At 35.9% G+C, this 15,494-nt stretch overlaps 2 protein-coding genes across 2 annotated transcripts in view; both read left to right on the forward strand.

The window, feature by feature from the left end:
- Positions 1 to 15,494, forward strand: part of LOC129238017 (E3 ubiquitin-protein ligase RNF181 homolog) — a 130,501-nt gene that overhangs the window by 58,367 nt on the left and 56,640 nt on the right. The window lies entirely within an intron of this gene.
- The window catches only part of LOC129237881 (serine/threonine-protein kinase OSR1), a 49,178-nt gene continuing 43,538 nt past the window's right edge, over positions 9,855 to 15,494 (forward strand). Inside the window, exon 1 of the mRNA XM_054872886.1 lies at positions 9,855 to 10,054. Within this exon, the coding sequence (XP_054728861.1) occupies positions 9,877 to 10,054 (178 nt within the window). The 5' untranslated portion in view covers positions 9,855 to 9,876. The remainder of the gene's footprint in view (positions 10,055 to 15,494) is intronic.

The following is a 15,494-nucleotide window of genomic DNA, read 5'->3' on the forward strand; positions in this document are numbered from 1 at the left end:
ATCTTTCGTTTGCTTTCCTTATTTCTTTAAGGATGAGTAGCTTACATGTTTGTAAGGGTATGCCTATGTCATTGTCTATGTACTCATCGGTGAATTTGGACCCGATACGCGCTAGTTCATTGGCTCTGCAGTTACCCTCAAACCCAGTCGCCTTAATAAAGTTAAGAAAGGGCTGAATGGGGCTGCATCTCTTGCGGCCGCATCCGGCCGAGACGTGTCAACATTCCTCGCCTTCTAGCCTCACATTCGTGAAAAGATGGATTAAATTTACTGCAATAAAATTTTGTGAAAAACCAGATTTTCATTTATTTATTTATTGAAAAGAGTAATCATTATAAATAAGTATTCCTCTTATAATAAAAAAAACCAAAACAGATTTTACTCTCCTTTTAATTCGATATTTAATAATTTCGGGATCCCGAGATTTTCGGAACTGGAAAAAACACCGATCACGGGGCTTGGCATCCCTAATACTCGCGCTTGAATATATTTTTATTGAAAAAAATATCCGTTTGCACTGCATTGACCCCGCGCTAATTGAAAATAGTTGAATTTGTTAAGTCAACAACGGCCCTCTTGTGGGTGGAGAAATGCTAACAGCGACAAATTGTGTCGGTGAAATTACACGATCGCATGTTTGATCGTAAAAAAACAAAAAATAAATAATTACTTACACAGAAAAATGGAAAACATTAGAAAGTAGAGCGCGTAAGTTTGTATGCAATGGAAGAAACTATCAAAGGAAAAATAAAAGTGTCACAAAATACAAAAAAAATTAAATTTGTAAAATCTATTTGCTTTCAACAATTTACAAGCATCAACGCCCCTCGCACCCTTGACCACCCGCGCTGATTGCTTACATCTTTTCTATCCCATTAATCTACATAAAACGAAGGTATGTAGGTAGATATGTATGTATGTATGTGTGTGTGTGTGTGTGTGTGTGTGTGTGTATATATATAAAAAATCATTTAAAATATTCGCTCGTTTGCTGTTTGGACTTGAGCTAATGGCGCCCAATTGTCACGTTCACTCAACTGTAGACAATTATTTGTGACAACAGCTGCAGCAGCAGCAGCAGCAGGAGGAACTGTAACGACGGACGACAGCAGGTTCCGCTACGATCAAGAACATAAATCGCATAGGTACCATATATGTATGTATGTATGTATGTGTGTGTATGTATATTTGTATGGTTATGCTATGTGCGCTTGTATGTGTGCAAATGATTAGGCAAATTTAAAAATTGACTTTGAACTTGCGAGTGCCCCAATGCCACTACTGGTCTGGCTGGCTGGCTACCCACCATTTGTATGTCTGTCGCTCGTTAGCCGTGTATGCCACCTATGTATGCATATGTGTAGGTATGCATTCTAAACGTGCATATGTCCCTTTTGTCCCTCGGCCGCTTTGCCTATCGGGGGTAGGCTTGTAAATTCGTAAATGGTCGCTCGCTTTGATCACGTGAAAGACCTGCTGATTGTGAACTTAATGATAATTGCTAATTTACAAGTGCATTTGAGAAGCAAAAAATAAAGCCATTAGCAGCACACGCGTTGAACCCATGCGCTCTTCGGCCGGCCGAGGTGCAGCACTAGTAGCCCTCAGCCTTTGTGTCGACGCGCATTGCGCCGTCTTCTCCTGGCAAAAGTGTCGTCGAATAGTTTATGCGCCCAGTACGTTGAGAAATGAAAGAAATGTGCACATGTCCACTTATTATAGGCTAATTTACTCTGATAGTACACGCCTCGGTGTACACGCCTTGTCCTCTCCATCAATGCAGTCACATAAATTTAGCGCCCTTTTGTTGCTTCTTTCCGCCTCATAGTGGTTCTTCTTTAGCGTTTTATTGTAAATGTTTGTCTTTTTTCTCTTTAAATAAATTCATCAAACAGATTTGAAAATTTCAAGTTTTAGCTACGCTTTGCTTTTACTTTTTGCCCCCCAATTTATTATATTTGCAAGTATTCTTTGTTGCTGCTGGACATAAAAATTACTTTGATAAAATTCGTGATTTGTTTTCACACTTGGCGCATAGGAAGTGCTAACAACTAGCCAAATGAAATTCGTTGAGATCATCGTGTGGGCTGCTGTTAAATAAATTATTATTAATTCGTGGGTAAGCATTTAGTTGCTGAATTCTTAATTTAGATCAGTGTTTTCCATACAGTTTTGCTTGATAGGTCGCTGAATAGGACAAGGCCATGCATTTTTACAACTTCCCGCCCGCGACAAAAGACAGCACCTCTGCATTTTGACCTATTTTTATTGTTTTTATTTTTGGTGCTCATTATTTTTATATGATACTATGTCATCGGGCATTTGTGTATGGAGAAAATTGGGAAAAAATTATAAAAACTCAAAGGGATTCTTTCTTGTTTTTATTTGTACTTTTTATTTTTTATTATACAATAAAAAAGCTATAACACATGGCCTGCAAAGTTCCGTACCTAACAAAGAAAATACGTTTTTGTTTGTTCAAAATTAACTTTCTGCATCTACGTAATTTCCTTCAAGAACAGCAATCGTTCCAGCGTCGCTCTAGCATTTCAAGACCACTTTTGTAGATCGATTTATCTTTTGCCTCAAAATAGTTCTCAGTTTCAGCGATAACCTCTTCCTTCGAGCGAAATTTCTTACCGGCGAACATTTTTTTCTTGATCTGTGAACAGCCAAGAATAGCTGGGCGCCAAGTCCTGTAGTTTTAGTGCAGTGAGCAAATGCGGCACCCACTTTGAACAGAGCTTTCTCATAGTCAAATGCTCATGCAATATAAAGCCAATCATTCTTTTGATATCTTTACGATGTCAGCTAACTCACGCAGCCTCACTTTTCGATCATTCAAAACGATTTTCTGAATTTTTTTAGTGTTACGGTGTCTCTACGACCACGTTTGAAGCCAGTCAGCAAACCATCGATTTATTAGTGTTTCTAATGGGGCGGAGTCCCCATAACATTTTCAAGCCGTTGCTTCACTAGAACGGTATTTTTTCGCATCAACAAGCAGTGTAAAATAAAACTCCAAATTCTTTTTGATCTGTTGTTTTGAAAATAATAAAAGTAGCGTCACTCTTAGCCCAATAACTCATGAAACAAAAACATCAAAATCAGCTTTTGTTTTATGTTTAATACTAACTGGAAAAGAGGTGAATGCAATAAAACGAGAGCTATCTATATGTTAGGCCCGAAACTTTTCAGCCCATGTGTTAAAAACTGAGGAATTGGGATGAAAAGTATGATACCTTCTACTCAAATATGAACGAGACGGTATCAATAAAACGGTCCGCGATGACATATGGCAAAAATAAATTTTTTGTTTTTTGGTAGGACTTATAAGCTTACATGGCAAATTTCAGCGTGATATGTCACATAGTTTGTTTTCTGTGCGACTGTAAACAAGTCAAGCTCGAGTGTGTTCTTCGAATTCTCTTTTATGACTTCAATTGTCTCAAAATGTTTTCCACGGAGCGGCAACTTGAGCTTGGGAAACAGGAAAAAGTCACATGGAGCCATATCAGACGAATACGGTGCTTGCGGAACGATATTAACATTATTTTTGTTCAAATAATCGCGAACAAAACGTGATGTGTGAGCTGGTGCATTATCGTGATGCAAGAACCATGACTTCTTGTCCCACAATTCCTTCCTTTTAAGACGAATGTTCTCACGCAAACTCTTTAAAACGTCTAAATAATATTCAGCGTTAACCGATTTTGCGATTTGTGTGATTTTCAAGCACAATTTCCTTTACTTTTCCGATGTTTTCGTCGTTTACTGATGTTGCTGGACGACGTTCATGAGGCAAGTTTTCAACCGATGTACGGCCCTCTTTTAACGATTTGTACCACTGGAAAACACGTGCACGCGATAGAGCAGAGTCCCCATAAGTTGTCTGCAACATTTTTAAGGCGTCTGAAGCCGAAATTTTGTTGGAATAACAAAATTACAAACAAATTCTTTGAATTTCCATCGTTAAATTCGAAGAACACATTCGAACTTGACTTGTTTACAGTAGCACAGAAAACAAACTATGTGACATATCACGCTGAAATTTGCCATGTAAGCTTATAACAGTCCTACCAAAAAACAAAAAATTTATTTCTGCCATATGTCATCCGCGGACCGTTTTATTGATACCGTCTCGTTCATATTTGAGCAGAAGCTATATAGAATTTTTCTAATAGTTTCTAAAGTTTGAAACTTGGATTGATATGGCTTTTGTTATATAATAAGCTAAAAATACGAGGGTTGCCTTTTACATTTTGCGCTCAATAATAAAAACATAGTAAAATACAGTAATCATGAAGATGGGTTTAATGTTCGTTCCCATGGCAGTCTGTTCTACGTTACCGGAACGACCCGGATTTATAACTTCTCAACGACTGTCACTCCCCCGTGCAAGTATGGGGAATGTTTCTGCTGCTACAACAACATGGGTTTAATGTTTTCCAAAATATACTCCTTGGAGGTCAATACACTTCTGCATACGCTTGAAACAATTTTCGAAGTGCATAATAAATTACAATGTTTGGCTAACCGAAGCAAAATTGTGAGAGTAACTTCGGCTGCCATATCATCAGTATTTACTCCGCATCCAACCCCATCCCCAGTAGACAAAACCGACAGCTTTGAGTATCTCCACCCTCCTCACCAAATGTCGCTGCCGATTGTACCTACAACAACATCGGAAATCAACAAAAACATTATAGTCATCAAAGCAAACAAGGCTCCAGGATATGACCTTCAAACCGGCAAAGTCCTAAAAGAACTCCAGTACGCAGGCTTCAAATACATCACGCAACTCTTCAACGCCATTTTGCTGACCAGTTATGTTCCAAAGCAATCCAAAATTATCCTTATCTCCAAGCCTGGTAAACCACTAGAAGGTATTACTCCGTACACACCGATTAGTCTTCTCCCTATCCTATCAAAAGTCCGCTAAGAGCACGCAACAACGGAACAAGTTCACCGTGTCTATAGCACCATACGCAAAGTTCTAGAAGAAAAAAAATTTTGCACTGCGGCTTTCCTCGATGTACCACAGACATTCGATAAAGTTTGGCACCCAGGTTTACTGTATAAATTGAAAAAAAAAAAAAAAACGTTGCCGCACAGTTACTATGAGGTGTTACGCTCCTATCTCAATGAAAGGTATGTAAGTCAGCACTTAGATACTTTCGACATAAAGTGTGATGTGATCTCACATGCTGGAAAGCTCAGAATATGTTCTCGTACCACATTAATTTCTTCATCTGTTTATCTAGATGAACCAGCCATTTTGCCACGACCATCCGTTCCAGGTGTTTTAGCATTTAAGACACGGTTTAATCTTCTGTTAGATATTTTGAAAGTATCCAAAAAAAAGTTTTACAAACTGAAACTTCTGAATTCCGTGCATTTAAATGAAACTTAAAACCACATTTTCTTATATACCCTTCGTAATTTCGGGGTCGTCTTTGTTTTATTGATTGTTTTCGAACCAAACCATACAGAAAAAAATTCTGTTTTTCGAAACTTGCTAATTTCCAAAAAGAATCAAAATTAGTTTTCTTGTCTTCATATCCGATTCCATTTTTACATTTTTTGAAACAAAGGCAATCTTTATTTTCGAAAAGTTTACCACTCACTTGCTTAGACTTTTTTGTTTCATATTCCTCTCCACTATTTCTCTTCATTTTTCTTATATTTTGTGCATAATTACGTTGATTTCGTGTCCTCTTTCTTGATTTCATGTTGCTTTCTTCCATTTGTAAGGGTTCCGAATTCACTTTTAAAGTATGAACTGATTCATCTGCAGACGATATTAATCTTATTCGTTTCCATTTCTTGGGAGCATTACTTATACTTCTTCGTCGTATATTAATTAAAAGGATTACTTAATCATTCCTGAACCGTTATCTGAAGACATGACAAAATTACTAATTATTTTGCCAAATTTTGTGAACAGACTGACTTATACCACTATCGAAAAAAACAGTAACCGCATTTTGTTTACCAACCAAAAAATAAACACATTTTATCGTGTTAATTTTCATGGCGGCCGCCATAGCCGAATGGGTTGGTGCGTGATTACCATTACACAGAGAGAACGTTGGTTCGAATCTCGGTGAAACACCAAAATTAAGAAAAACATTTTTCTAATAGCGGCCGCCCCTTCGGCAGGCAACGGCAAACCTCCGAGTCTATTTCTGCCATTAAAAAGCTCCTCATAAAAATATCTGCCATTCGGAGTCGGCTTGAATCTGTAGGTCCCTCCATTTGTGGAACAACATCAAGACGCATACCACAAATAGGAGGAGGAGCTCGGCCAAACACCCAAAAAGGGTGTACGCGCCAATTATATATATAATATAATTTTCATGGCATACTGCTAATCTCTTCCAATTATGTTATTTTATTAGGATGTGATATGAAATAGCTGATAAACTAGATTTTTAAAATTTTTGGCTTATATCAGTTTCAAGATCAAGGGCTCATATGATCGTAAGCTTCACTTTTGCGCACCTGTTGATGTTAAACATCTATTGGCTCACTTGTAAACCGAATCGTTGGCGTGGCGACGCTTGCCGTGTGTAGTAGTATGAGAAGTGCTAAGCCAATTTCAAAGGAACAACTCACAAATGATGTGGGTTAAAGTGTGTTAGTATGTGTGCCATGTTAGAGAGACAAATGTAGAGTTGCTAAAGAGCGGCAAGTTGGATGCTCGTGAGTGCTTAGTAAATGTTGGTGCGTTATGTGTTTTTGAATGTGTTCGGTAATTTGCTATGTAGATAATAGGAATTCGATTACAGAGAATTCATGGGAAACTGGAAGGCTGGCTAGAATGGGCACCTTTGAGGCGTGCTCTCTGTGCGAAGAAATGACGAAGGTCAGTGTTTGAGTTGAAAAATATCAAAAGGTCACAGAAAGCAGAGCCACAGCAGACAGAAGTTTCATTACTCAATTATTTAAATCAAGTGGAACTATTTTGCAATGCCAGAAGTTTCATTACTCAATTATTTAAATCAAGTGAAACTTTTTTGCAATGCCAAATTTATTGCTTTATTAATTCGAAATGAAAAGTTCAAACCTATTTAATAGCAAATTCGAGATATGCCTGCTCGTAATGAGCAAAAGTTGAAATTAAATAAAAAGTTTAAGCCTATGGAGGAAGGCATATTTTAAAGACACATTTTGATTATCATACAAAGTGACACAAAATTAATCATGCTATCGGATTATTTATATTTTTTACAAATAGTGCCGTACGTCAATCATAATTGAAATTTGTGAAGTGTAGAGTTGCTGTATAAAAACAGACAAGCAATGGCGGGCGTAAAGGTTAAAAGTCATCACTCAATATAATTTCTTTATTTATTACTTTTTTAATTTTATTTAATAATTTTCAAATACAAATCTGGATGATTAATTTTGCGCCTCCTGAAAATTCAAAAATTCCATCACTCAAAATCATTTTTTTATTTAATATTTTTTTAATTTTATTTAATAATTTTCAAATATTAGGTCTATGAATAAGTTCGTGCGGTTTTTTTCGAAATTTGAATTTCGGATCATTCCCATGGCTTTTAAACGTTTGAAAATGGTTAATTGATCAACTCCCAAAGTTTTTGCAACCTCGTCTTGCGTTTGAGCCGGATCTTGATCGAGCAATTCCTCCAATTCGGTATCCATGAACTTTGGCGGCGCGGCCAAAATCACCACTTTTAAAGCGTGCAAACCACTTCTGGCACGTTCGCTCAGCTAGAGCATGCTCACCATAAACTTCCACCAAGATACGATGACTTTCGGCTGCTTTTTTCTTCATATTAAAGAATTCCCCGCAAAAACACATTATTTGGCACGAAATTCGACATTTTCAAGTGTGGTAAAAATATTGTTGTTTACGCTTCAAATAAAAAACTTATACTGACGTAATACAAAACTGGATAATTAATTTTGCACCACCAGAAAGGTCAAAAAATTTCATCACGCAAAGTCATTTTTTATTTAATTTTTTTTTAATTTTATTTAATAATTTTCAAACACAAAACTGCATAATTAATTTTGCGCCACCAGAAAGGTCAAAAAATTTCATCACTCAAAGTCATTTTTTTATTTAATATATTTTTTTTTTTTTTTTTTAATTTTATTTAATAATTTTCAAATACAAAACTGGATGATTAATTTTGCGCCACCTGAAAAATCAAAAAAAATTCAGCACTCAAAGCACACTTCAAAAAGAATTCCAATTGCAAATCAACAACAATCCAAGAGAATCTACTACCAAATATGGAACAACAATAGATGCTGTATTTGTGAGATATCTTGATAATATTTCATCCAATACTGTTGTAACGTACTTTAGTTATCATCGACCAATCGTCACAGTAATACCGGCAGAGGAAACATCGAATATAACTATTACTGAAGTCACAGAGGAAAATATTTAAAATGTTTCACATCTGCCAGGCGTCCCATGACGGCTCACATTTTTTGACGTAACTTTTGGATATATGGGTCTGTTTCGCAGCATCTCGAAGTGAAAGGCAAAGTTCTTTCGAAATAATGACACCACTTCTTTGGCTTGTGACTGCGAGAAAAATCCTTTTTTTTTCTTCCACTCCCAGACCTCTGTTCAGCCGACTTCATTCAACGGTCTATACCAATGAAACGGGACTTTCAGCTATTAGTCCGTAGATGTCGTTAGGAGTATTTTTAAACCCTTCCGAATGCCTTGTTTTTCGTCTGTCATCTGTCAACAATCAGTTCATTGTTTGTTACGTTTCATACAACAATGCATTTTTGTCGCTCTTAAAAATGTCGAATTGCATGCCTTCAAACTACGATTTGCGGACATCGAAACACCACTTGTGAAATGCTGCTCTCCCGGTTCAAAAGGAAGTCTTTTTTGTATCGAATCGTTACGGGTGATGAAAAATGGGTGTATTTCTCCAATCCCAGGCGTAAACGATCGTATGGTCCGCCCGGCTACAAGCCAAAAAAAACGGCCAAACCAAATCGCTTCGGCCGCAAGGCAATGCTGTGTGTTTTCTGGGATCAGCGTGATATGATTTGGTACGAGCTATTAAAACCAGGTAAAACAGTTGACGGGGTGCACGCTACCAACGACAATTGGCCGATTTGAACAGCGCTATACACCGAAAACGCCCAGAATATGCCGAGTAATTTTTCTTGATGATAATACACCGCCACATCGAACAAGAGCGACCCGGGAATTGGTGGAGACGTACGATTGGGGACCGCTGGTGCATGCGGCTTACTCACCAGACTTGGCGCCTTCCGATTATCATTCGATGTTTGCATCGATGGGGCACGCACTTTCCGAGCAGCGCTTCAATTCTCACGAAGAAGCCAAAAAATGGCTCGATGATTGGCTTGCGGCTAAAGACGGCCAATTTGTTTGGCGCGACATCTGCAAATTGCCTGAGAGATGGGAAAAATGTGTCGCTAGCGATGGCTATTATTTTGAAGATTAAATTTGTAACCATTTTTTGTTAATAAACGTTTGAAATTGAAAAAAAGTCTGATTTCAAAGGTATATACCGTGCATGAGTTACTGACTTTTTTGGACTATTTAAAGCTTTTGTCATGGCATTGTGCGACTACTGCTAATTTTCTTCCGTTTTGCGCACAATTTACTTCGCAAGCTGACACTTAATCGAATACATTTTCAAGAATGCCTAGAAATTACAAAAAGTGAATACATAAAAATGTATGCTCTATTTTGGTTTGTAATCATTTTCATTAGGTACTAAAACAATTAGCGTATTTAATTAAAAACCAATTAACTAAACCACATTACGAAAACGTTTCCGCTAGCGAGCCTTCAAATTCGGCACAAAGTGTAACGACATCTTCAAGCTCCAATGACAATCAATGACTAACGTCACACAAACGCATCGTGCAACACGAAATTATTTGCAGGAACTAACATTTTTGCGATCAACAAATATTTTCAACGGCCGTGCGAATATCCTTCCAACCGCAAACCAAAAAACAAAAATTCAAATTATTTGTTACCTTTGCTTATTCTATTTTTGCAATTATTCGAAAGGTAAACAATTTAATTAAAATTTCTGCGGCTATCTACACACACACATACACACCCACACACAAATACACATACACACATACATCTAGCTTAAGTGCGAAAAGTGTTTAAAGACAGCGATCAGCAACACCTCAAATTTGTAGACCAACAGACGCAGGCCATGGCATCGCTGCCATTGCCAACCGCCATTTGTGCAGTTGCGTGTGTGTACGTGTATGTGTATGTGCCGGTGTATGATGCGTTCAATTAAGACCACATTGCTGCGCATGAGCGTTTGTATGTTTAAGTAGTCGAATATAAACGTAGATATTTTATTGCCTCAAATAATAATTTAGTTCATTGCTGATGTAGCCTGAGAGCAAAGCGTCAGCGATGCTTATTGACTTAGTATTTTAATTTTCGCGCCGCTCATACAAATATGCGATCGTTTCAATACTGATCGTATCTGATCTATTTTGAACTGCCACGCGCAATAATTTCCATAAATTTGCACAGAAATTTAGCGTCCCTTTATGAGAGAAATAAATAGGACTGAGCCGCTTTTAACCCTTCAACGGCGCCTGCAAGCTCGAAAAAGTATTAGATAAAAGTAAAAAATATATATATTGGGTTGGCAACTAAGTAATTGGGGGCTTCACTCATAAATGGCTTCAGTTGAATTTTTAGGGTTGCAGACGTAGTTCAAATGTTCATTTTGTTGTTTGATAGTTGGCAATTCAGCCGTTAATCAGTAAAGAAAGTTTTTTGATCGGTTGCGTAGTTTTCATTTGGCGTTCGTTGAAAAATGGAAAATCAAAAAGAACATTTTCGTCATATTTTGCTTATTTATTTCCGCAAAGGGAAAACCGCATCGTGAGGTCATAAAAAGTTATGTGCTGTTTATGGTGACGAAGCCTTAAAAGCACGGCAGTGTCAAAATTTACCTTTGGGTTGCCAAATTTCGTTCTGGTGATTTTTCACTCAAAGATGAAAAACGTTCTGGTCGTCCTGTTGAAGTTGATGACGCTCTAATCAAAGCAATGATCGATTCGGATCGTCACAGTACAACACGTGAGATTGCAGAGAAGCTTCATGTGAAAATCACTTAAAGCAATTTGGCTATGTTCCAAAACCCGATACATGGGCTCCTCACGAACTGAAACAAATGCATTAACAGCTGCGATTTGCTAAAGAAACGCGATTTGAAAATGATCCATTTTTGAAACGACTGATAACTGGCGCTGAAAAATGGATCGTTTACAACAATATCAAGCGGAAGAGATCGTGGAGCAGGCCAGGTGAATCAACTCAAACCACATCGAAAGCTGATATTCATCAAAAGAAGGTTTTGTTATCAGTTTGGTGGGATTACAAAGGAATTGTCTACTTTGAACTCTTACCACCCAACAGAAGGATCAATTCTGATGTCTACATTGAACTGCTAAGGAAATTAAACAATGCAGTTGAAGAAAAGCGGCCCGAATTGACAAATCGAAAAAATATTCTATTCCATCATGACAATGCAAGGCCACACACATCTCTGGCCACCCGGCAAAAATTATTGGAGCTTGGTTGGGATGTTTTGCCACATCCACCATATAGTCTTGACCCTGCACCATCTGATTACTTTTTGTTTCGATCTTTACAAAATTCCTTGAATGGTAAAAAATTCAATAATGATGATGAAGTCAAATCGTACCTGATTCAGTTTTTTGCTAATAAAAACCAGAAGTTTTATGGACGTGGGATTATGATGATGCCCGAAAGATGGCAAAAGGTCATTGGTCGAAATGGGCAATACATTACAGAATAAAATTATTTAGTTCCATGAAAAAATTTTCTTTGATTTTCTAAAAAAAATTCGCAATTACTTAGTTGCCAATTCACTCCTTGACAGTTGTTAAAGGGGGACTGCACAATTTGTTTTTCTGGAAAGCGCAGAAAAGATGAAGCTCCATTTCTTCATGTTAAGGCGGTCGCCGTAGCCGAATGGGTTGGTGCGTGATTGCCATTCGGAATTCACAGAGAGAACGTTGGTTCGAAACTCGGTGAAACCAAAATTAATAAAAACATTTCTTCATGTGCTATTTCGAAAACCCTTTAACCCCAATACGATATACGAAAGACTCAGAAAGTTCTTGGGACTCCTCGCCATTCAATTTTCAAACTCGTAGCTGTGTCTACCGGTCACTTGGCGATGGGCACACACGCGGAAAAACTAGGGTTACCATTTAACCCCCATTACAGAAGCTGTGAGAACCTTTCAGAGAGGAGACTGTTGAGCATTTTTTCTGTAAATGTCCGGGTTTGGCAGCTAGACGACTAAGGTCATTGGGAGCTCCTTTTTTCGATAGCCAGGTGCACTTCAACCATTTTACATACCTGCCTACCTGGTTGCCAACCCAATATATACAATTGTCGATTACACCCTGTATTGGTAGTCATTTAGACTGGCAAAGAAAAGACAACTACTCATTTTTTCGTGTTTCCAACTGTTCTAGTTTTAATTTTTTTGTTTCATTTTTTAGTTTTTTTTACTTGGTTTTTTTTATATATGTATTTATTTATTTATTTTGTTTTTTTTTCTTATATATATTTATTTAGTTTACGTTTTTAATTTCTATATTTTTTCTTCATTTATTATTTTTTTATTTACTTATTTAATTTTCTAATTTATTTTTTTATTTATTTATTTAATTATGTACTTATTTATTTTTATTTATTTCTTGTTATCTTGTATTTATTTTTTCTAATTTTTTATTCATTTATTTTTTATTATCTTGTATTTATTTTTTATAATTTCTTATTTATTATTAATTTGTTTTATTTATTATTTTTTATTTATTTGTTTATTATTTTTTATTTATTTAATTTTATTGTTTCTTAAGTTTTTATTATTTATTTATTTGTTTTTATTTTTGTTTTCATTTTTTTTTATTTTTTATTATTATATTATTTATTTATTTTTAGTTATTTATTTTTTATTGTATTTTCATTGTATCTTGTATTTATTTTTTATAATTTTTTATTTAATTTTGTTATTATTAATTTTTTATTCTTTTTGTATTTTTTTATTTATTAATTTTTTCTTTCTATTTATTTTTTATTATTTGTTTTTTTTAATTTTATTTCTACATTTATTTATTTTTATTTTCTTTACTTTATTACATTTGTTATACATACATATTTATTTATTTTTCTATTTATTTGCTATTTTTTTTTTAATTTTTATAATTTTGGTCTACAATACTATACAGATAAGTTAACAATTGTATAATTTAAGATCCATTCATAAAATTTTTCCAAGAACCTTATAGAACCTTTTGCAAAAATATAAACCAACCAAAAGTCCCACACATTGAGAACTTCACGGATATTTTTGTGGCTGCTGCAAATGTGTCCCATAACCGTTAAAGGGTTAATGCTCATTTAAAGCGGTGCGGTTTCTTTAGGTTCTTGGCTACGCGCGTCTACCGCACATTATTTACCATCGATCGCTGTGCTTGTGGTGATGTTGGCTGTGTTTCGCTGGCTCGCTGCCTGATCGTTGTATTTAAAGCGCTGATAAAAGCAACTTTTTGGCTATTTCTGCATTTAGCTCTTGGCTGCTGCGATGTCGTAGATGCACGTGAATTTTAATTAGCGCAATTCTTCATACAACCCAGTGAAGCGTGAACATTTCAAAGTGCGAATAATAAACAAAAACACTCAAAATATATATTTCGGCTTTTATTATTGGCTCATTCAAATAAAAAAACGTATTAAACTCGTGTGTTTAGTTTATAATATTGAAAAGTAAACAATATCGAAGTGGCTGACGTGAATCGTGTATCGAAGTCAAGTGTGAGTGCGAAAGTATAAAAATTTTCACAGGTCATTAATAACGTTCGAAATCGTAAATCTCGGAGTTGTGTGTTGGTTTGGTGGTGGTTGGTTAGCAGCGGTCGATATTTTAATATTGATCTAACGCTCTGCTGGCGCCAAAAACAATTCTGCACACACACAATCGCGCCCTTAACACCAACCATCCCCCCAATCACACCAATATTGGCTGCAGTATTTGTAGCGAACACATTTGCAAATCGGTTGGGTTGCCGACTCTGTACCGCTTTTTTTAACACTGCTAATTCACGTTTATACACCACAAAATTCAATTTTAGTCTAATTGATCATTTGACTTGATCCTCTTGCTGCTCGCGTAGTCGCGCCGTGTAGCACAACTCCTACTAAATACGTCAACACATCGTACGTATGTATGTGTGCCTGTATGTGCTTGGCAACTACATATTCGCAACAGCTCTGCTAATGAAGACAAAAAGAAGCAAAAAATTGGTACTATTTACGTGTTTGCCTTGAAAAAACAGTAACAAAAATACGTATTTTGCTAAAGTGAGTGTAAACATAAACAGTAAAATTTTCACGCTCGGATTTTACGCGTAAATGTGAAACCGCTTGCCATTGGCTCCAACTGCAACTATTCATTCCAATTCAGTTGGCTTTGCCGAATGTTAATTATTTTTGCACAGTAATAAATGGAAGTGACAGGAATTGTGAAATTGTTGTCGCTGTTGCCGTTACTACGCCGTCGTCCGCTTGCATTAGAAAGTCCCCGCAAGTCGTGTCACATGCCAAGCGCTGAAAATATTTACTGGCAGGCAACAAACTTGCAAGTCAACATCCTATTGACACGTCTTTCAGTGTATTGGTAAGCCTGATGATCAACTTATCTATCAGGCTTTGTCTTGTCGTCAAAATCTGAATTATCTATCATAAATTAACTGGAATATCGAAGCGTTGCCACATTTAAAAAGTTTTGTAAAATCATCATAAAATATTTTATAAAATCATTTGCTCGTCGTAAGCAAACAACTTTTTTAAAATTAACCCAATTTTGTACCTAACTCAAACTTGCACTTTATTAAGAAATAATTTAAATATTTCTAAAAATTCTAATTAAAATATGTGATGTTTTGCTAAAAAATGTTTGAAGTTTTTTTTCTTGGAATTTTTTTAACTTTAATTCAAAGCTGCAGACTCGAAATTTTTCTACAAATTCTGTTTAAAAAAATGTAACGTTTTGCTAAACAAATTTTGAAATTTTTTAACTTTGCATTTATTTTAAATTTTAATTCAAAGCTTCAGACTCCAAATTTGTCGAAAAATTTCGATTAAAACATCTGACGTTCTGCTAAAAAATGATTGAGGTTTTTTTACTTTGAATTTTTTAAATTTTAATTCAAGGCTTCAGACTCGAAGTTTTTCGAAAAGTTCTGATTAAAAGTGTGACGTTTTGCTAAAACATGTTTGAAGTTTATTAATTTTGAATTTATGTTAAATTTTAATACAGATCTTTAGACCAAGGCGAATCTATTGAGATGGTATCGGTAAATCAGCTGATGTGCTGTTTTTTCGCCGTGTCCATATGGCTGTCAGCGAAGAATGAAACAAGGCGAATTCATTATTT

Source organism: Anastrepha obliqua, chromosome 1 (assembly GCF_027943255.1).
Source record: "Anastrepha obliqua isolate idAnaObli1 chromosome 1, idAnaObli1_1.0, whole genome shotgun sequence".
NCBI lineage: Eukaryota > Metazoa > Arthropoda > Insecta > Diptera > Tephritidae > Anastrepha > Anastrepha obliqua.